The following is a 22220-nucleotide window of genomic DNA, read 5'->3' as shown; positions in this document are numbered from 1 at the left end:
TGTACTGATTAATTTGGTTCACTCTGTGAGCTGCCAATGCTTTAACAGCTTTAGCCAAAAGTTAGGTACGGTTCTCTTATGTTAACACCAGTTTATTTTCTTTTTAGGAAAACTTGGTGGGCAGGAGTCCTTTGAAAGTATTGAGAGCCATGACAGCTGTGACCGCCTCACACAGTCCTGGAGCAGCCAGTCCTCATACAACAGCCTTCAACGTGTGCCATCTTATGACAGTTTTGATTCGGAAGACTACCCACCTGCTATGCCGAGCCATAAATCCAAAGGCACTTTTAAAGACTATGTAAGGGACAGAGCGGAACTCAACAAAGACAAACCTGTCATCCCTGCTGCTGCTCTAGCTGGCTACACAGGTACGAATTAACTTTGTGTTGTTTTTTTCTATTCTAAATCTGAAAATCTTACAAAACTGTGAGCTTTAGATCTCCTCTCGTTTCATGACATAATTTTTGGTTTAGTTCTGAAACAGGGTGTACAAGGCACTTAAAAAAAAAAAATAAAAAAAAAAATAAAAAAAAAAAATATATATATATATATATATATATATATATATATATATATATATAGTAACAAAAAGGGTCCGCACACACAGGACTTGAGTGAGAAAATAAGTTGGTCGTTTATTCAACGTTTCGGCCCAGTCACATGAGCCGTCTTCAGGAAGACGGCTCATGTGACTGGGCCGAAACGTTGAATAAACGACCAACTTATTTTCTCACTCAAGTCCTGTGTGTGCGGACCCTTTTTGTTACTTCCATACAATGTTCAATTGCTCCAGCACCTAGGCATCCATTTTGTGTTCTGTGTGCACCGACCCTATGGCTTTTTTATATATATATATATATATATATATATATATATATATATATATATATATATATATATATATATATATATATATATATATATATATATATATATATATATATATATATATATATAATATAGAGTGTTTCCAAAAGTGAATAAAGCTCGAAATCCTTATAATAACTTTTATTTCCATACATGCAAATGCATTGGGAACACTGCACCTTCTATTCTAAATCAAAACAGAAAAAAATATCAAATGTGTGTTCTTCCTTTACAGAAAGTGAAGAAAAGGGAAAATTAGGCATTCAAAAAATTGCAGTGTCTGCATTCTTCTTTACAAACTCAAAAATACACTGTATATACTGAAAAAAGTTTTCAAGATTTTGCGTTCCTTTGAATCGCTAAATATTTAGTTGTACAAGCAGTGTTTCTGAGAACTGCTGCACATCTGTGTTGCATGGAGTTAACCAACTTCTGGCACATTCCAAATGTAGCATTTTTGCATTCAGAAACAGCATAAGTTTTCTATTGGATTAAGGTCCAGGGATTGGACACTCCATAACGTCAATCTTGTTGGTCTGGAACCAAGATGTTGTTTGTTTACTGGTGTGTTTGGGGTCCTTGTCTTGTTGAAACACCCAGTTCAAGTTCATTTCCTCTTCGGACCTCCAAGTATTTTGATGTATAGAAACTGATCCATGATCCCTGGTATGCGATAAATAGGCCCAACTCTATAGTATGAAAAACATCCCCATATCATGTTTTGTGCTAGTCTGAGGCCCCTAGACCCAAAAAGAAAGAATGTTGCGCCATTTCTCTTTAGGCCAGTCAATGTATTCTTTGGCAAATTGTAACCAATTAAGCACGTCTTTTTTCAACAATGGGACTTTATATCATTTTTTTTTAATTTTAACTGTAGCTTTTGTGTGTGTGCTGTTTTGTCGCATCCATCTCCTCCCACTCTGTATTAAACAGAGTTATCGTAGTCTCAAGCTTTTGCAAGATGTTTAATTGGGTCATGATCTTTCAGCCTGATAACCCTAAAGGTGGCCATACACAAGGAGATCAACTCGTTTGGCGATGTCGCCAAACGAGCAGATCTCTCCCCGATATGACCACACTGAGGTGGGCAATATCTGGCTGATCCGATCGTGGGCCCTAGGGCAATACAGTCAGTCGGATTGTGGGACTGCATCAACGAACAGATGTGGCTGCGATCTGACTGGATTTTTTTACCCTGGTCGACTTTCAGTCAGATACAATTGGGGACGCCCGTTGGATGGCCCCACACTCTGGTAGATTCGGGGAGATTTAGTTGCCCGGCGACTAATCACCTCTTCTTTGGGGTGACTAATCTCCCCGAACTGCTTCCTCCTGTCTTCTGCCTGCTAGAATGTAAAATCGCCTGCGGCATGGCACTCTCATTGAATTTGTTTTCCAAAGTCGACTGAAGTTTCCTCGTGAGGCAACTTCGGGTGACTTCGGAAAACGATGCGCTGCGATTGCCAGGCCTCAGGCAATTTTTCATTCTAGCAGGCAGAAGCAGTTCGGGGAGATTAGTGGCCCCAAAGAAGAGGCGATTAGTCGCCGGGTGACTAAATCTCCAAGTGTGATCTTACCTTTAAGTAACTGCAGTATTGACTTCAAAAGATGCTTTAGGTTTTCCATCTTTATCCTTTTAATCTTTTTCAATCTTAAAAACACTGACAGTATCTAAGGTGTCATTATAACAAATCAACCCAATCTTTTTGTAGCTGTGATAAGTAGCTGCTACTAGTAGCTCAGTGTGTCTTTCCCTAAGAGTTCGTTCACACGAGGAGATTCGGGGAGATTTTGTCGCCTGGCAACTAATCGCCTCGTCTTCTGAGCGACTATCCCCCCGAACTGCCTCAGCATTTTTTCCCATAGGCTACAATGAAAAGTCGCCTGCGCTAATGCACACGCAGCGATGCGTTTTCTATAGTCGCCCGAATTTGTATATGTTTATAATATGTCAATATCATAAGTCAATGGGAAAAATCCAAGTATCAAGTAAGTTCTAGCAGAAATCACTCTGGGGGGAAAAAAGAGAGAACGCAATGGATGAACGCTGTATTTTCCCATAACCTTTTCAAGTGGTTGCTGGTTTTGACACAGTGACGTATGGTGTATTTGGCTTCTATTTTTTTTTACACAGTATGACAAATAGGCCCCTTTTTGCAGTGCTCTTAATTTGCTTTCTACTGTATTAAATGAACACTGAATTCTAGGGCTTTACTGTTTTTTTCTGGCTTCAGATGGAATTATCATTTTCATTTTTCCAGTTGTTTGTAAAGTAATGCTACAACATAGCGTTGTTACTGTTTTAAGCTGAGATGAACTCATGCATGAAATGTCGATCAACGTGGCCACTAACAGAGATGGACACTGTCTTTGTCAGTTGGGATTTTACATTAATCAAAGTAAAGAATTTTTTCATATATGGAGACTGCATCAACCAAATCAGTGTGAATTTCTCGATCTGTAACTTTTACATAAAAGAAAGCATTTATTTGGTGTGTGTGTGTGTATTTTTTTTTTTTATTATTACAAAATAAAGAAGACCAGCATTCAGGGGTTTTGTGAGTGAAAAAACCGGTGCACATACAAACACACAACTTAAATCCCCTTTGTGGATGTTAACCCCTACAACATAACAGGCCTATTCATTATTTGCAACTTTAAATGAATGAAATTTTTTTTTTAAATTCAGATAATTTTTATACAGTATACAATGCAATAGATTCATGTAATTGGTGTTTGAATGTAAACTGTTACTTAGTTACAGAACAAAGTGCATACCTCCCCACTCTCGGTTTTTAGAGGAACAGTCCCTCTTTGACGGCTCAACCCACAGTCCCTCATTTTTACTGGAAAGTCCAGTTTTTCTCTGCTCTGACCAGCCAGAAAAATTAACAAAGTTTCTAACTTAATTGGCTTTTGCCAGAGAGCCCAGAACAGCCACAACACCAGATAAGATACTTTTGTAACATTTTCGAGCTAAGCAAATAAGTAATTGTAACAATATAAGATAACAGGTCCCTTGGGAAAATTAGACTGAATTCACCTTCATTAGCAAAACTGTAACCACAGAAATATGTTCAAACACATTTTATAAAATGAACATGTTAATTAGGGGGTGTGACCACAAAAACAGGTGTGGTCAAAAAAAATTAAACTTTTTTTTTATTTCCAAAATGTTAGGAGGTATGAAAGCGGTAGCGTTATACAGGTTAGACATACAACATAGGCAAGTATACATCTAAAATCTTTACCAGAAGAAGAAATAACAGATAATACATTTCAGCCTAGTTATTTTTACCCTGCATTATTCTGAGCCTGCTTTTAGGGATATATGTCTATTTTGTGTAATCTGTCTCTCAATGTATATCAGTTGCTCAACTTTGCAAATATCTGTCAAGCGAGAAAAGCAGTGAATTCCAACACAAACTGTATAAAATAACCTAAAGTTAAAAGTATATGTATAATGCTGCTGTAATCTTGTGTTAAATGTGTAAGGATTAAGCATAACCTTATGTAAAATGAATCTTATCAGTGATCCAATTAAAAGCCCTTTTGCTGTATCTCTCAAAAGCCAAATGGTGCTGGGTCAATTAGCTTGAGCTCATGATGTAACTTTATGTGGAAAAATTAAGAGGAGTTTGTATATTAGGAGGAGACATTGCAAAATCCTTTTTTGCTTTAAAGGGGTTGTTTACCTTCCAGATGATTTTTTCCAGTTCACTTGTTCACTTTATTTTTCACTAGAAATAGACTTTTTTTTCAGTTACCTTCTATTTGTGACTTTTTTTAATATTAAAGTTTCAAAGTGTCATTTTTCACCGTCCTGTCTACCCCTTCTTGAGCCACTATATAAAATATTGTCTTCAGTGTATTATTTATGTTGGACACTGCAAAGAAAGTGGGCTTGCGAATATAGTATCTGCATTGAATGACCAAGCCCTGCATTTCAGATTTAACTTTAGTGTACAAAACATGACCTAAAATAAGCATAGCTGTAAGGGTGATAACTGGCTCAGTGTTTTTTTTATTTTATTTTTTTTACCGGGGAAGTGTTTTGTGGCTGGTAGTGGGTCATGATTTTAGGGCAAAGGTTTTATGAATTTACAGCGAGGAACATTTCTTGTATGGTTACTGTTTGCTCAGCAAAAAGCCACATGATGCTACAAGCAGTCTAGTGTTGACAAATCCATGTTAAAAGCAGATGTGCATTTTCTTAAAAGCTTTTAAAATAAAACCGGGTAATTTGCCACCCTGACAGAAATATACTTTCTCCCTTCCTAGAAATATTTCTTGTACTTAAACTAACCTTATGGTACCCCCTTTTCCAGAACAATGGTTTTATCGGCTCTGTAAGTGCATGTCTGCGATGGCCATAAAATGCCTGATTTGTTGTTTTTTCCAAATAGCTGAGCTTTTTTATTTTGCTGACTTCTGAATCACATGCTTCTGTGCAGTTAATGAGAGATGATGATGATCTCTGACGCATGTGTGGTCTGTACATGTTGTAGCTGCAGCTCAACTCTTTACCCATTATATGGCCTCTTTGTACAGCTCTCGTGGCCTCTTGTTTCATGTTAAAGAGAGTTTTTATTTTCTCACTCTGGCAGGATTTGTTTCATACTATATTTTAAAGAAGAAGTTCTATTGCTCTTGTTCACACTAATTACAAAAGGGTTTTCTTAAGGCCCCCCATACACGGACCGATAAAAGCTGCTGACAGACCGAGTCCTGATGGGCTTCCCCGATCGATATCTGGCAATACAAGTAGTTTTCATGATACTTTGCATTGTTTTCTGAGTTGTTACATGTTAGTTCAATGAATGTTAGTATTTGTGAAGACTTAATACATAAGGGTACGTTAGAGGCTACTCTGGTAATGAAGGAGTTATTTTCACATGCTAAGCTAGTAGATATAGTCCAAAAACATTTTCTAACTTAGACCGAAAAAGATGTCTTGAGCCTGAGAATGTTCCATTCGCTGTACACTCATGGGGCCTGTGGTCATGGCACAGAACAGCTGTGGCCTGAAATATAGAGCCAAAAGTGTGCTCGGGTCACAATGCACTTCACTCATTTTAAATCCAAGTGACTGACATCTACTGAGCATTTGGTACAAAAGCAATATGTTTAACATTGGATGGGTAAATATTTGACTCACTCTTTTGTCTTTTTTTTTTGTCTTGGTCTCTACAACACTGTCAACATGCCAACTATGATGTTTGATAAATAATAAACATTGGATCTTGCTTTTCAAAGGGCCAGACAGTGTCCTGAGCTGGACATATAGGAAACTGCTGGACAGAATAGAGCACTGTCTTATTTTTAGGCAAGACTTCCCTTACCCCTCCCTTGCACCATCAACTGTCTGAATGGGGAGACATTTTTTCCCAATGAGGTTGCCACATTCCTAACATGTGACAGATTTAATCACCCCACTGCGCTTTCTAACATGAGCAGCCTTGAACAAAACAGAGACTTTATTGTGAACAGAAATAGCATGTGAGTACCATTGCCTGGGTATAGACTTTGAACCCTATTGAGGTCATGTGTCGCTGGGATGGAGTGCAGCACAGAAGTGTGCTCTTTTCATTGGTCTTTTATGCATGGCTGTAGGCCTTGGATAAGAAACCAATGTTGAGGTCACGCTTGGGAATTTTGTTCTTAGACAGTATAGTCAAATGGAGTGCTTGGTAAAATTATACAGTTCCTGGCGTACACAAGCCTGTATATGGTTTCATGATTTGATACAGTTTTGTAAAGTAGTTGCTTTTCTTTGATACAAAAATTGATAATTCACTAAATTGCTCCTGTCTCAGTGGTAAGTAACTGTGGTTAGCTGGCCATAGATGTTGAGATTTTTAAAAGATCAGATCCTGATCGTGAGACCAATATCTTCTCAGAACGATCGTACGATCGTACGAATTTACCATCAACTAAAAAGACCAATTTGGCAGGAAAACAAAGGGGAGCTGCCTGCTTGGCCCTGCAAACATAGAGAGATTGCACTGGGGCCGACAAAGATTTTTTGACCTGGCCGATCAATTTCCCGACAGATGTCGGCCGAAAAATCGTAAGATGAACGATCGTTCGAATACCACTAACCGCACGATAATTTCGAAGGATTGGTCGGACTTCCCTAAAATCGGTCGTTCGGCAAGAAGAATCGTCGCGTCTATGGGGACCTAAGAGACATTATCTCCCTCTAGACTAGAGAATAGGTGATTTCTTCTAGAGGTATCTTCTAATATACCCCAGCAAGCTCTGTAACACCTTAATGTGCTTGGTTGTAACTTTAGCAGGGTCCCATTGTGAGTAATAAGGGAACCTCATATTTGCTGGTGAGTCAGTTTGGATTTATTTTTAGATACATGTACGGTAGTAATTGTATTATTGCAAAGTTATTTTACATTAGTTTAGCATAGGTCTATGCACCACTCGGCAGTGCTTAAAATGAAAACTGTATGCATCCAGCAGACCTGTAAGAAGCGTGGTAAATTAAACACATGCAGTGACGCACTGGCCTCTGTAACCTGTACATTCTGTTGCAATATGGCTTGGAAAAAGCCTCTAACCGCACCTGCTTTTTCTCTGCCATAATGCATGGGAACCCAAATTTAAGAGATTTCTATTGCACACTAATAAGTTTACAAAGGATAAGCCAATGTCAGAAAGGTGCAATAACCCAAGTTTATTATTTGAATAAGAATATTTATTTGTCATGAATATGGAATATTCCAATAAATGCAATGAATACAAGTATAATATCTGCAAATAGCTGTTTTTAGAAGTATTTTGAGGAGGTTATAAACATCAGTAATGCAGATTCTTACAGGGTCTGTGATTCTGCTACAGAGAGCTTTTTTTTTTTCTCCTGTGCATCGATTTCTGTTTATGTTTGTAAGATTTATTCCTCAAAGCTGAGGCCTCAAAACGAAAAGTTCAGAATATGTTTTAAAAAGTGAACAGGAACCAGATTCACTGCTTTCATTTCTTATTTCCTTCTAGGAAGCGGACCAATTCAGCTGTGGCAGTTTCTCCTGGAGTTACTGACAGACAAATCGTGCCAGTCCTTTATCAGCTGGACAGGGGATGGCTGGGAATTTAAGCTGTCTGATCCAGATGAGGTAGGTTATGGTGTCTCTATAAATGCAGATATTTTTCATCCAAAACAAACCCAGAGCTTTTATGGTTACAAACTTTATGCACAAAAGAACTTGTACAGGAAATCATAATTCATGCAAGACTCTGGGTATCTCCATAGCCCCAGCCTCCATCAGCTGCTCTCTTTTTTTATTTGCACCTCTAAGTTCATGATTGCCCATTCAGGGTCACATGTGCTACTGCTTGCCATTAAGTCAGTAAGAAATTTTATGCTGCATTTATCAGATATTTTGATCTCTGTTAAAAGATGCAGGTCTGCAGTGCACTCAAAATGTAGCACAGGTGCAATCTGTGTATAAAATATTTCATAATATAATTTCTAGTTAAAATTTTTAAATGGATTCTAAATCAATAACTAATTATATTTCACAGGTTGCAAGACGCTGGGGAAAGAGGAAAAACAAGCCTAAAATGAACTATGAGAAGTTGAGTCGTGGGCTCCGCTATTATTATGACAAAAATATAATTCACAAAACAGCAGGAAAGCGATACGTCTACCGTTTTGTATGCGACTTACAAAGTCTTCTGGGATATGTACCAGAAGAACTGCACGCCATGCTTGATGTTAAACCAGACACTGATGAATAGAGTTTAGTAGACAGAAGTATGGAGCAAAGAAAAAGACAAAAATCCACAAACCCTAATCTCTGCGCCACTTTTTTCCCTCCTGGATGCGCAGGATAGATATGAAGCCTTTGGGGTTAAAGGATATGACTAGAAATGGACACTGCTTAGTTCGTGAGTGGGCCTTGGGATAATGTTTGAAGTTGGTTACTCTGCATTACCACTGCCAAGGAAAAGCCTGGGCCTTTCCACACCCTACTATTTATGCAGAACAGGAAGGAGAGCAATTTGATTGCTTACTTTAGTAACCATTTTATTTCCAGATGTTGTGCCAGTATTTCATATATTTTTTTTTCTGAATTAATGCATTTTTTGCTTCAGTCCTTGTTTCATGTGTAGCCAGCTTTTATGAAGAGATGCAAACTGATATCAATTGTCTGACAGACAACAAAAAAAGAGGAGGAAGTGTTAAGAAAACGAATGAAAAGCACACAAAGATTTCATAGGTCCAACAGCAGCTACGAAGATTTCACGACTTCGTTTTGCAGAGCCATATTACTGGAACAATTAATCTGCTTGATTCAAGCCATAACCGAGCATAGTTCTGGCAATGATGTAGAGGTATAGATGGGTTAAGCGCTCCTCTCTGTCCACGTGGCTAAAGAGGTTTTTCTCATGTGTTCAGTTTTCTCGAGGACATGAATAGTAGTAACCAAATATATTCCTTCTCTGCATGTACCTTGAACTTCTATTTTGAGGAAAGCATCTTCAGATTATACTCTCCTCCTTTTACTTGCATTGCAGTGTTTACTGAGCCACACCTAAATGGTTGAGCTGAAGTCCCGTCCACCATGTTAAACATTCCCAGAATGTATTTTTTACAGATAAGAGAATTCTATGTGTATATATTTTATAAGAAACTTTTTATGAAAAGGTTGTACAGATATATTGTCAGTTGTATGTGTTCTTTTATTTTTCACATAAGTGCCAAAGAGGACGTTGATTTACATACAAACAGGATGGGGATGTGCCAGTGCCATCCCAGCAGTTGCAGAACACTGATGCCAGACATCACCTACTACTGCACAACTAGTGGGACATGCTGGAATTGTGGTTCTGCAGCACCTGGCATGGGTAAGGCTACCTATCCCTCAGCTAGGACAATCTTAAAGCAGTTCATAAAATCTTCAGGGATGAAATGTGCAATGAAAGCTGCAGAGGTTTATTAATCTGACCACTGCAAAAGAATTAATCTCTTAATGAAAAGCACATTTAAAGGGAACTTATAGCTAAAATGCCAGTTGCTTTTTTAACATAGCTTATACGGTTGATGCAAAAAGATCTGACTGGTAAAAAGCAGCTCTTGAAGTAGTTAAGCAATTGGCTGAGCAAACATTTCTACATGAGGCAATTTACCACATATAAGCATGGGTGTTAGCATTTCGGAGAATTGTTGAACATATAGCATTCCTCAGTTTTGCTACTAAATTGGAAAGAAGAACGGCAGATGGCTGATCACTTTATTATTTTTCTTCATAACAGACTTCAGCTAGTCATAGGACAGCATAGATTTGTAGGGTTATAAACGCAGGTCCCTTCTGTTAATAATTTCTGAAAGCCAGAAATGACAAACGTGTGATTCATAGAAAGCTGAAGGACTGCATTTATGCACTTACAAGCGGCCATGTTGTATGGAGCTTGGATGAAGGTTAATTATATGGGACAATAACAGAACAGTATTAGATGTTTGTATTCCATTCATCAATTGTCTGTTCAGGTCAATAACCTTTTTTTGTTCACATTCTCTGTTTGTTTATAGTTATTAAGATTAGAAGAGTTGAACACTCATGCCTCTCAACTCAGAAGACATTGGGGGTTTTTAGCATTAACTTTGCTTTTAGTTTGAACAGGCAATAGCAGTGTCTTTCAAAGTGATTACACCAAATGTCTTTTACATCTGGCACCTGTTTTCAACAATCTACTCAAAATGTTCTTTCTAATATGAAGTCCTTATGAGGGCTAAAGAAATAACATGCTCAGGCGCTATGTAAATACAAAGACTTTTAATTTGTTTTGGAAATAGTGTTGTATTTTGGAACTTCAAATTTTAAGAAACAATTGATGTAACAAGGATCCTTTTTTATTTTTACTGCAGAAATCCCCCCCCATCAGTCTATCCATACCGTTATATTTTAAAACCTTCACAGTATTATTTATGTAAAGTGCCTTCTTGTAAAAGTCTATGGAATAGGTAACTTAAGGCACTGATGGAATGTTTATTGGGGTGGGGAGGGACTACAGATGTCCAAATCATTTCCCATTTGATGGACATTTCAACAAACCGGGGGCTGCTTTATACATTCCATTTGGTGTCAACCCATTTTTAACTGAATAGTTCTGTTAAATAAATATTTCATCAGCCAGTGGATTTTGAAGAGTTGCTTGCACAGTTTTTTTTCTAGTTTTTGTTACATGAAAATATTTTTATTTAAAACACCAATTCCTCGTGCGAGTTATCAAAAAATAAACATCTTATGATATTCATTCCACTTCTGTCTCTTCACTATTATGTGATGTTTTGGTTTTTCTTTTAATACATTTTTTTGGGTCTATATTTACCATTACCTGTTCAGAGTTGACTGGTGCTTTAAATTTCAACGGTGCATCGTTAGGGAAACTGCTAAAGCTGGCCATAGACAGAAAGATATAGTCATACGAATTGGATCATCTCAACATTTTTCGGACCATGGCGATCAGTCATTTAGTCAATCGGACAGGTTAAAATATTTCTGTTGGCTAATAATAATCTCTCTGCATGTATTGCCTATCTGACGATATCAATGGGTGACTGTCACTACTATTTGTCGGACATAACCTTCATATGATTGCTGTCATAAGCACAACATCGTCTGATTTGTTCTTTTATTACTTTATTTAATGTGAATGGTTTGTGGCAGGTTAGAAGATTGGGGTGTCCGATCGTTCGTCCGATACAAGGATGAAGTCTGGTACGTCTGGCCAGCTTTAGTCTTAGCACTGAAGTAATTTGATAATCACGTTAACACACACTGACCAAATTTGCCAGTAACGTAACTATAGGGGCCCTGGCGTGGGATGCGCAGCCGGGCCCCCCCGCCCCCTCCGTACGCTCTTTTCGGCCGGAATCCAGTGACGTGCGAGCTGCCAGGGGGGCTCCCCTGGTAGTTACGCCACTGAAATTTGCCCCACTGCCGTTACCCACACTAACCAATAAGAGTTTACTTTCATGGTTCCACTATAAGTAACAAAATAAAAGTTACTTGCTAATTCATTGCAGTTACCTAGTGTTAATATATGAGTTGCACTGTTGTTTCTTGGCATAGCATTATTTTTCTGCTAAGCAAGGGGTCACATCCTGTAGAACAGGAAAAGCTAAACACGTTTATAACTAGTATACACTGGCACGTTTAACCTGCACTTAAACAACCAATTTAAATGGATCATTTAACATTATAACTTTTATGTGGTTGTTCACACAAATGACTGATTGTTGCATGGAGTTGTAACTTGCATTCGACCTGACCCGCAGGACAGATTATCACACCATTCCTTCATTTCTATTGCATGATGTAAGATGATGTTTGTCTTTGAACATCCAATCAAATCAAGCACATTAAAAAATGTTATATAACAGTATCAGATTATCATCCTTCAACCTCTCACAATGTAGCCAGTGACAATGTAGCTCAGCAATTTTTAATATCATGCTTAAATATAAGCTGCATGATTTGCTCCAGAACAGTTGGATACAATAATTCCCAATAAACATTGACTTTACATTTTCTTATTATATTGCCCACAACAATATTAGTCAAACTGTTGAATCTTGTTTTGAAATCCTACATTATCCTATCCAGTAATCATGTAGTATTGCTGTGATTATCTGCTCTCTTGTTACACCCTAGATCTGAATGCACAAACTTTTTTCTGTTATTAGACAGATGGCCAGTATTTTGTTTTACGGAGCTTTAGAAGATACACTCTCAACTGTACTGAGTGGATCTTTTTAGATTTTACCAATATTAGCCATTGTCCTCAAGAATCACGTGGCTACAAATATTTGACTTCATCAAATTTCAAAGGAAATCAACTATGACTCTCTATCTAGCAAAACTCAGGATAAGTTTTCTTCTATTTGTGTAAAGGCTAGGACTAATATAGCACATTGTACTAAAAAAGGAGTGTTCCTTATTGCCCTTAATTCCTACTTACAATCCACCTGCCAATAACTTTCAAAGCAAGATTTCCAAATTTTTTCAGTATTACTGGTGTAGTAGCATTGGTGGATAGTGATTTAGCTACTACAAAATCTTGACATCTAAACCTGTGTTGGTAAAAGGCATTACATTAAGGTGTTCCTTGTAAAGGGGTCTGATTGTTAGCCCCTTATGGTGCTTTTGTATTTGGCTGTGTTCCCATGCAACTTTACATTAGGAATAACCATACGGCTAAATCTGACTTCCATGATTTTTATGGTTTACATTTGTTATGACACTTTTTGTAGACCCTTACTATATATACATTTGTATGGTTTGAGTCCTTATTTATGTGGAAAAATATTGCACATTTAATCTCCCTCCTTGTCTCACATTGATGTAGAGAACTAGTGAGTACATGCACAGTTACAATGAAAAGTCATTTAGGAGTTTAATAATTTCTATAAATACATGAGACCATAACATGGGGAGGCCCATTTATTAAAGTATGAATTTCTCATTATTTTTTGAAAACTACTCCGACCAAATCCGCACAGGTTCTTTTTTGGACTTTCCGCACAAAAACCATGAAATCCTAGGATTATTGCACGGAACCCAGAGTAGATCAAGATATCTTAGGGACTTTTTGCATGCTCGAGGTAAAATAAATCCTGAAAAATTCCAGTTTTTTTCCACTAAAAGTTCAGGTTTAATAGTATATAGTATTTTGGCATTCAGACTTTAATAAATAACCCCCTTGATGAATCAGGAGGTTTGTACAATTACTTGATTTCTAAAACCTTAATACCGATCACATGACTCCACCATCACTTGATCTCTATTTAAAACATATATCTTGTCATACTACAACTTCTATTGTACTATAACTCCATGGTTTTTACTCTTGGAGAATAGATCCCTTATTCAAGAACATACAGAGGACTGAACATTTCTTAAATCCCATACATTTTACAAGATCGCTACATTATTCCTTGTACAACATAAGTGACTGCATTTGTACATTTACAACTCTTTGTGGATAAAGGAAGAGACATAGACTGTTTAGAAATACCATATGTAACTAGCATATGCATTCTTATAAGGCACAAGTAGGTGCCAAAACCCCATATAAACCACAACTGGGCACCCCCTTGCGAAACCACCCAATCAAGTAGAAAGAAGTGGAAAGATTACAGTATTTGTAGAATAAATTATAATGGCCATGTGTAATTCTATACTGCTTTTCTCAACACAAAAAATAATAATCATTGCATCGTAGTTTTACTTTGTGCTGAGTTATGAGTGCACAGACAAAAAGAATCAAACATTCAAGTATTAAAAATGAGAGAGAAATATGTAGCATGTGATCAAAGCAGTTGGACATTATTGTAATTTACTGTGTAACTCAGGAAGATTATGTAAATGGTATTTTATGTGACTATGAGGTTTCATGTAAAGAAGTATTGTTGGCAGGGTAAGTTTCTTTTATCAATAGATTATCTGTTGTGTGCCTTATTATAGGGCAGTTATCATGTAAGTGCCCTTAATATTCCTCTGGTATATAGGTTCATAAAATAACTGATGCACATTTTGTTCTTTACTATTAGTTCTGGTATAGCTTTTCTCAGATCGCTAGATATGACTAAAACCATATATAGAATCCAAAGCAAACACAGCAGCAGTAAGTACATTTTGGGTGGCCAGCTTCCTGTGGCAGTGAAATACCTGGAGTTGCATTTCCTTTATTAAAATTAAATATTTGGATACATTCTCCCTTGGTGCCATAAAAATAAAAAAAATTATATATATATATATATCTATATATATATAGATATATATATATCTATATATATCTATATATATATATATAAGTGAATAAAGTACCCCCTCTTGTAAAATATAAGGATATTATAAGTTACCGAGGAGTTTCATGACCATATAAAAACACGAGGCCGAAGGCCGAGTGTTTTTATACAGGTCATGGAACTCCGAGGTAACTTCTAATATCCTCATATTTTGCAACTGGGGGTACTTTATTTATTATAATACACAAATTTAAGTGAATCATGTGACAGAAATGACATCAGAACTCACCGTTTATAACTGATGACATCAGAACTCACCGTTTATAAGGATATATTTTACAGGATATTCATGGCTTTTGTGTATTATATATATATATATATAAAAACCAAAATACTGTACAAAAACCGCACTCACAGGACTTCATAAAGGTGCAAAAAAGATCTGTTTATTTCTTTACGACGTTTCGGCTTCTATTACTGAAGCCTTTCTCAAGTGGCTTCAGTAATAGAAGCCGAAACGTCGTAAAGAAATAAACAGATCTTTTTTGCACCTTTATAAAGTCCTGTGAGTGCGGTTTTTGTACAGTATTTTGGTTTACATAATTTTTGAATACTGCACCCAGGCAGCTGCTTTTGTATGCATGAGTGCTCCAGTTTTGTGAGTGTATATATATATATGTATATATATATATATATATATATATATATATATATATATATATATATATATATATATATATATATATATATATATATATATATATATATATATATATATATATATATATATATATATATATATATATATATATATATATTGTAAATAAGGTACCCCTCTTGTAAAATATAAGGATATTATAAGTTACCAAGGAGTTTCATGACCATATAAAAACACGAGGCCGAAGGCCGAGTGTTTTTATACAGGTCATGGAACTCCGAGGTAACTTCTAATACCCTCATATTTTACAATATTTTACTTAAATTATTATAATACACAAGTTTCAGTGAGTCGTGTGACAGAAATAACATCAGAAGTCACCATTTATAACTGATGACATCAGAAGTCACCGTTTATAAGGATATTATTTACAAGATATTCATAGCTTTTGTGTATTATATATATATATATATATATATATATATATATATATATATATATATATATATATATATATATATATATATATATATATATATATATATATATATATCCATTCTGCATATACTGAACTAGAACTCCCATGATCCTAGCACTGGCAAAAGCTGGTGGAAGTTGCAGTCTCACAAAGACTGGAAGGGCACACTTTGCCTACCACAGCTTAAGTGAATTTTATTATGCAAAAAAAACTTTTTTTATGTGACAAAGATGACCTCTTTTGAAAAAAATATGTTGTTATTTTTATGCCTTGTTTTTTGTTTTATAATTTATAAAAGGAAATTTAGAATTATTAAACAGGGGCTCCTTTTTTGGCAAAACTGTAGCTGACTGGTGTAGCATTTCATATGTACTGTTTTTATTTTGTAATTATGTTTAATAAAAAAAACAGAACCAAGATGCAAGGTGTTTTGCAATCAGCGCCTGCTCGGTGAAATGGGTCCTAAGGAAAGAGCTACTTGCTAAACACATTCACGGATCTGTAAGAGTGTATTATTTATCCCTGTAGTTAACTGATGCAGGAACATCAATTCTGATATTTTTATACATGTGTATATGTGATTATATATATATATATGCAGTAGATCCATTTCTTACTGTGTTAAAATCTTTTTGAGATAAAATGAAAGCATTTATACAAGTTGTTTGGTGTCTGACTCTTTATTCATGCTACTTGTGTTGCCTTAAGCCATTCTTAGGGGGTTATTTATGAAGCTCCGAATATCCGAACCTCGAATAATTCGTAATTTTTGGGATTAAAAAAAGAAATTGCAGAATTTTTCGAGATTTATTAAAGTCCCCAGCATCTAAAAGCTCTCGAGCTCCTGTATAAGTCAATGAGGAAGGTCCCAGTGTCTGCGCTGATGTCAGTACCGATGTCCGATGATTTCAGAGTTTCGGCACAAAAAAAAAAAATTCTGAATAATTCACAGTTTTCGGGGAAAGCTCCAATGTTTGGCCGTATTTTTTCAATCTTTTTTTCTTCATAAATAAGGTCCATTCGGGAATTTCGAGTTGCTCGAAGTTTGATATTAGAAATACTGAGATAAATTCGGACCTTGATAAATAACCCCCTTAATGTATTAGACCACATTATTCAAAAGGATTCAATTCAGCCTTATCTGATATGATCTTTCATAATGGCCAAGTTGACGGATGGCCTCTCTCAGATAACCATCAAAGTAATCCACACCTGCCTAATCTATTAGCTCACAGAAGTGTTGACCTTTTGCATGTGTGAGTAGATTGTTTGTGATTTATATCTGATTTTTCAGACAGTCCCATGTGTTCCCAGTGCCTTGTGTCTGTTCACAAATGCGAGGTGAACAAAGCATGTTTTCATAAAAACAACATTCTGTGTTCAGTTTTCTTTATGTATTTTAAAAACAAAAAGCTGCACAAAAAGTCTAATTATGCCTTGTAGGGTCTACCCGTGGGTTGGGTGGGTTCAGGCCGACTTCAGGAGAAGATTGCCAGATTGTGGACAGGCTTGGGTTTAGCTCTTCCTTCTGCTCTCCCCACCTGCGACCTTACACTGCTGGCTTTATTTATAACAAAATGCCTGCCCCACCAACCCCCTTTTGAGACATCAGAGATGGGTGGTCAGATTTGGCAAAGCTGTATGCTTTGAATTTCACTCCTGCTATCAATAAGGTTCTCTCTCTTTGTAATAAATGGAAAAATGTGCCCTTGAATATAAAAGGGAAGATAGCTTTTTTTTTTAAAATGTTAATTTTCCCATAACTAATTTATCCACTGATAAATTTGCCACTTCTAGTAAAATATTCTGATATAAAAAAGCTTCATTCATCTTTGAACAACCTTATTTGGGAGAATAAGAAACCTAAAATTGCTCTCTCAAAGTTACGGTGTCCTGGTGAATTGGTGGGGTTGAAGGTTCTTGATTTTAGGGCTTTTAACCTAGCTTCAATCACTAGATATTTTATTGAGTGGATATATGGTGGTAATAGATTTACTAATCCGGAACTTGAAATTTTTCATGATAATAATCTAAACATTTTGGAAGTTGTTCACAAAAAGTGGAAAGAGGTGCCCACTATTTTCAAAACAAATCCCTTATTCACAGACTCTGTGTTCACCTGGAAATTCCTGTTCTCAAGCCACGATCTTAACCACACGCAGACTCCCTTCATGCCTCTACAACTCCTGTGGAGAAAATCCAAAATGGGCTATCCTTACACCCTCTCTCTTAGGAGAAATAATTTACCTTTACTGATGAAAGATGTGGTAGATCCTGATAATGGCAACCTACTAAAATGGCCCGAGTTTAGAAGACAGAACCACCTGAAGCCAGGAGACCACTCTAATTACATGTTTATCAAGAGTGGATGGGTTGGAGTCAAAAATAAAGAATCTTTTGCTCTTCAGAAACGCTGGCTTACTAGCTCGTTAGTAGATTTTCTTGTGAATTCCAATTTAATCAACATTAATCTCATTTCCCAAAAACTTTGGTCTGCAGGAAATCTGAAAAATCATCCTCTCAAGAAAGTGGCTGAAAAAATGGTCTGGCTACTTACATACTACAATTACTCCTTCCCAACTCTCATATTCTATTAGTAAATATAACAAATATGTGGTGCCTGAAAATTGGAGAATTCAACACTTTAAAATGGTTCACCTGGGTTATGGGAAATTGTATAAAAAGTCTTTGTGTGTGGGCTCTCAGAACTATTGCCCGAAATGTACCCAACTTGACGTAAACTTATTTCACTAATTATGGGACTGTCCAAAAGTGTACAAGGTATGGTTATCCTTGGAAAAGTTTTTGTCTCTAAAAACTCTAAAAGATCATTTACTGAAATTTGGTCAATATTCTGGGATCAAATTGACACTAGCTCTAAATCACATACTTTTGACTTGCTACAATATTAAGCTAATCCCTAAAGCAGTGATCCCCAACCAGAATCACAGCCCTTATTTGACACCCCAAGGGACTTTTTCATGCTTGTGTTGCTCCCCGACTCTTTTTACATTTGAATGTGGCTCACAGGTAAAAAAGTTTGGGGACCCCTGCCCTAAAGGTTCGATGAAAATGTCTTTGTATTCTTTATTTTTATTCATTTTATTACATGTGTACTATTTTAGAATTTTGTAATATTCACTGAGTGTTACTTTAAGGTTAGGTAGTTTAGTAGTTTGGCTGTATGATTGGTGTAACTCATGTGTATTAATCTCTTGAACAATCAAGATGGCTCCACCTACTGTTTTATAACTGAATGAGCTTCACTGTTCAGCCTTCATCTTTTGTCAAAGTTTCTGCTTGTTTCCCTTGGAAAAGCAATAAAAATCATTTAGTATTTAACAGAGATGGGTGGGCCAGACATGGGTCTGTAGAGCCACTGTGCTGGGTTGGGAGGGTCTCAGGTTTGCGTCTGGTACAGGCTGCTTTTTTTTATTGTTGACCCACGCATCAATAGTGCACAGTGAATAGCTAAAGGCCTCCCAAATATTCCCTCTTATGCTGATCCTGTCTCTAGAATAAGGTTGCCACCTGTTCAGTTTTAACCCAAACAGTTCTAATTAGGGGTATTTGGGTCACAATCATAATCCTACCCCCTTGTTTGGTTTTTACAGAAGTCAAAGGTGTCAACTGTTGTGCATGTCGGCAATACACTGACTGATATGCCCATTAAAGGGCATTAAAGGGCATAATTACTACTGACTAACCTCAGAGAGTGCATTATTGTTCAGGATTTTTATAATTTTTATATCATAGGCCTACTGTAGCTATATACTGTATGTTTTAGCAGTCACACAAGTCACACAGTCCTATGACACAAGTACATTTTTTTATAGTTTCAACATATTCTGCAGCAATATATTGTTGACAGGGCTCTTTCTATTGCTTTAATTATGCAGTTTTGTATGTAGAGTTCACTTAAGAGGGGTACAAGATATTTCATCCTTTAGGTGATGATTTATCAACGCTCTAATTTGAATTTTTGCCACACTTCTACTTTTTTTGGAGGGGTTGCTAAAACTACTGAATTCAAATTGTGCTTTCAAAAACTTAAATATGCAACAAAATGTGAATGTCAAAGATAAATGTAAAATCTGACAAGCAGCCAACATACAAAATTGATGAGTACAAAATGAAGGTATTAGTTATTATTCATGATTTCTTTAATATATATATTTTTTTTAAATTCAGTTTATTTGAGAATAAAAAAAAAAGGTCTAATGTTACACAAATTTGAATCTTGATCGGCCTGTAATTATTGATTTGTTGTTTCTCAGTTTGCCATTCAAATACTTAGGGGCCAATGCATCAAGGGTCGAATATCGAGGGTTAATTAACCTCGATATTCGACTGGGTAATGAAAATCCTTCGACTTCGAATATCGAAGTCGAAGGATTTTGCGCAAAAAGTTTGATCGAACGATTCGAAGGATTTTAATCCAACGATCGAAGGATTATATAGCCAAGCCTATGGGGACCTTCCCCATAGGCTAACATTGGGTTCGGTAGCTTTTAGGTGGCAAACTAGGGGGTCAAAGTTTTTTCTTAAAGAGACAGTACATTGACTATCGAATGGTCGAATAGTCGAACGATTTTTAGTTCGAATCCTTCGATTCGAAGTCGAAGGTCGAAGTAGCCCAAAAAACACCGAAATTCGAAGTTTTTTTACTTCAAATCCTTCACTTGAGCTTGGTGAATTGGCCCCTAAGTGATACTGACACTAAAAAAACGACTTTTTAAAATATGAATGTACATTAAAAGTTACCTATAGATCATGCGGATTGTTTTTTGCGGAGAGGTTTGTTTTTATAAGTAATTGTTAGTTGAAGTTCCTAAACCTGACTGTTTTGCCAACCTGACTGTCCCATTTCAGCCTGTCAGTTAAAGTTTCTAATGCTAACGGACTCCTGCTGCACGAATATGGCAGCCCCCTCATAGGCGATCACAGGGAGTCAGATAGGTAATGTAAAAAACATTGGGCAAATACTTTATGGCAAACTTATAAGAAGCATGCAAAGTCAATTTTATGGCAGATGTAAAAAAAAAGGTTAAATTTCTGGTGTCAGTATCTCTTTAAGGCTAAGACCACATTATTACCCACAATGCACTTCATAAACTTTCACAAATAATGGTAGAAGTGGTCTTTGGAAAAATGTTGAAACAAAATATTATTTTAAAAAACATCACATACTGAGACTTTCATAAGGAAAACTATATCATGCAGCATTTATAAATATACTTTTAATGGGCAATTAACAAATCTATATATAAGCCTGGATTGGTTTTTGGCTGTTGCTAAATTAAGCAGCAAAATACATGATGCTGCCCACCTTTTGTTGTGAAGATGTGCTACTTTCTCTGCATGATTTGCTATGCTGTTACTATGGGCACTGATAAATAGTGTCACCACAATTTCAAGTATATTCTCACCTACTGCTTCTCTGCAAAGTCAAGCTACAGTCAAGCATATCAATGCCTGCTTGACTACCTACCAAAATGAGATGACAATTTTACAAACAGGATTTATATATGGGCTTCATTGTGATCCAACATGTCCATCTGATTTTTATTCACATTGCTAAATAAATACTGTTTCAAGATTGCTCAAAATATAATTTTACTGTTTAGGGTTATGTGCAGTGAAATTATCTCCTTTTTTTAGAAGAATGTTTTTTTCAACACGATTGTTTGTATCAGTTTCAGGAGGCATAGGCAAAGATAAGCAAGAGACATCACAAAAGGCAGCCTGATTACAATGTACAATAAAGAAGCATATACCTGTATATTAAACACAATTTTGGTGGAAAATGACTCTTTTTGGGTGAGTTTAGAAACTATAATGATAACATGAGAACTTATTGGAAGGGTTAACACGTTGCTGTGTGAACCTGCTCAACCTAAGTTAAAGTGTGTCTCTTGGGTGTTTGTTCAAAAAACTGAAGGACTTGTCCACAGAAACAATCAACAAATTACTAAGAATGCATTTTCATTAACATAGTGCTGTTTTAAAAGTTCAGTGACTTTTTCTCCTACTTATAATTTCCTCCTTTACCTTAACCAATCATAATGATTAATTTAACCCAGCCGTTCTCAGTCAGTATTATTGTAAATGTAAACCTTCAGATAAAGGTTCATTGATCTTCTGTTAGATGTTTATTACATATGAAATAGTGACTAACTGGGGAATCCCAAAGTTCAATCTTTTCCCTATTTATAAGGGCTGCTCTTTTTTTTTATATGCCAGAAAATTAGAGGAGACATGTGACAACTGGAAATACACTATACCATTCATAAATAAAAGGCACTTTAATTATAAGAACTTATAAAAAAGGCATATGATAAGCTCTCCTAGTACAGTTAAGGAGCAGTAAATTTATTCATAAATATACTACAATAAACAAGGTGAGACTTTATCTGTCATCAACATAACGTATTTCTCCCACACGACATTTG

At 36.2% G+C, this 22220-nt stretch overlaps 1 protein-coding gene across 3 annotated transcripts in view; it reads left to right on the top strand.

Annotated features, from left to right (window-relative positions):
• Positions 1-12747, top strand: part of ets1.S (v-ets avian erythroblastosis virus E26 oncogene homolog 1 S homeolog) — a 41320-nt gene extending 28573 nt beyond the window's left edge. For 2 of the 3 annotated variants that reach the window (XM_018226840.2, XM_018226839.2), the window contains exons 6-8: positions 108-368; positions 7873-7991; positions 8401-12747. In XM_018226840.2, coding sequence (XP_018082329.1) covers positions 108-368; positions 7873-7991; positions 8401-8616 — 596 coding nt within the window. In that variant the 3' untranslated portion in view covers positions 8617-12747. 3 annotated transcript variants of the gene reach the window in all.
• Positions 12748-22220: the final 9473 nt, after the last annotated feature.

This window comes from Xenopus laevis, chromosome 7S (assembly GCF_017654675.1).
Source record: "Xenopus laevis strain J_2021 chromosome 7S, Xenopus_laevis_v10.1, whole genome shotgun sequence".
Lineage (NCBI taxonomy): Eukaryota > Metazoa > Chordata > Amphibia > Anura > Pipidae > Xenopus > Xenopus laevis.
The sequence above is the reverse complement of the archived record's forward strand: the minus strand, read 5'-3'. Positions and strand labels throughout refer to the sequence as shown.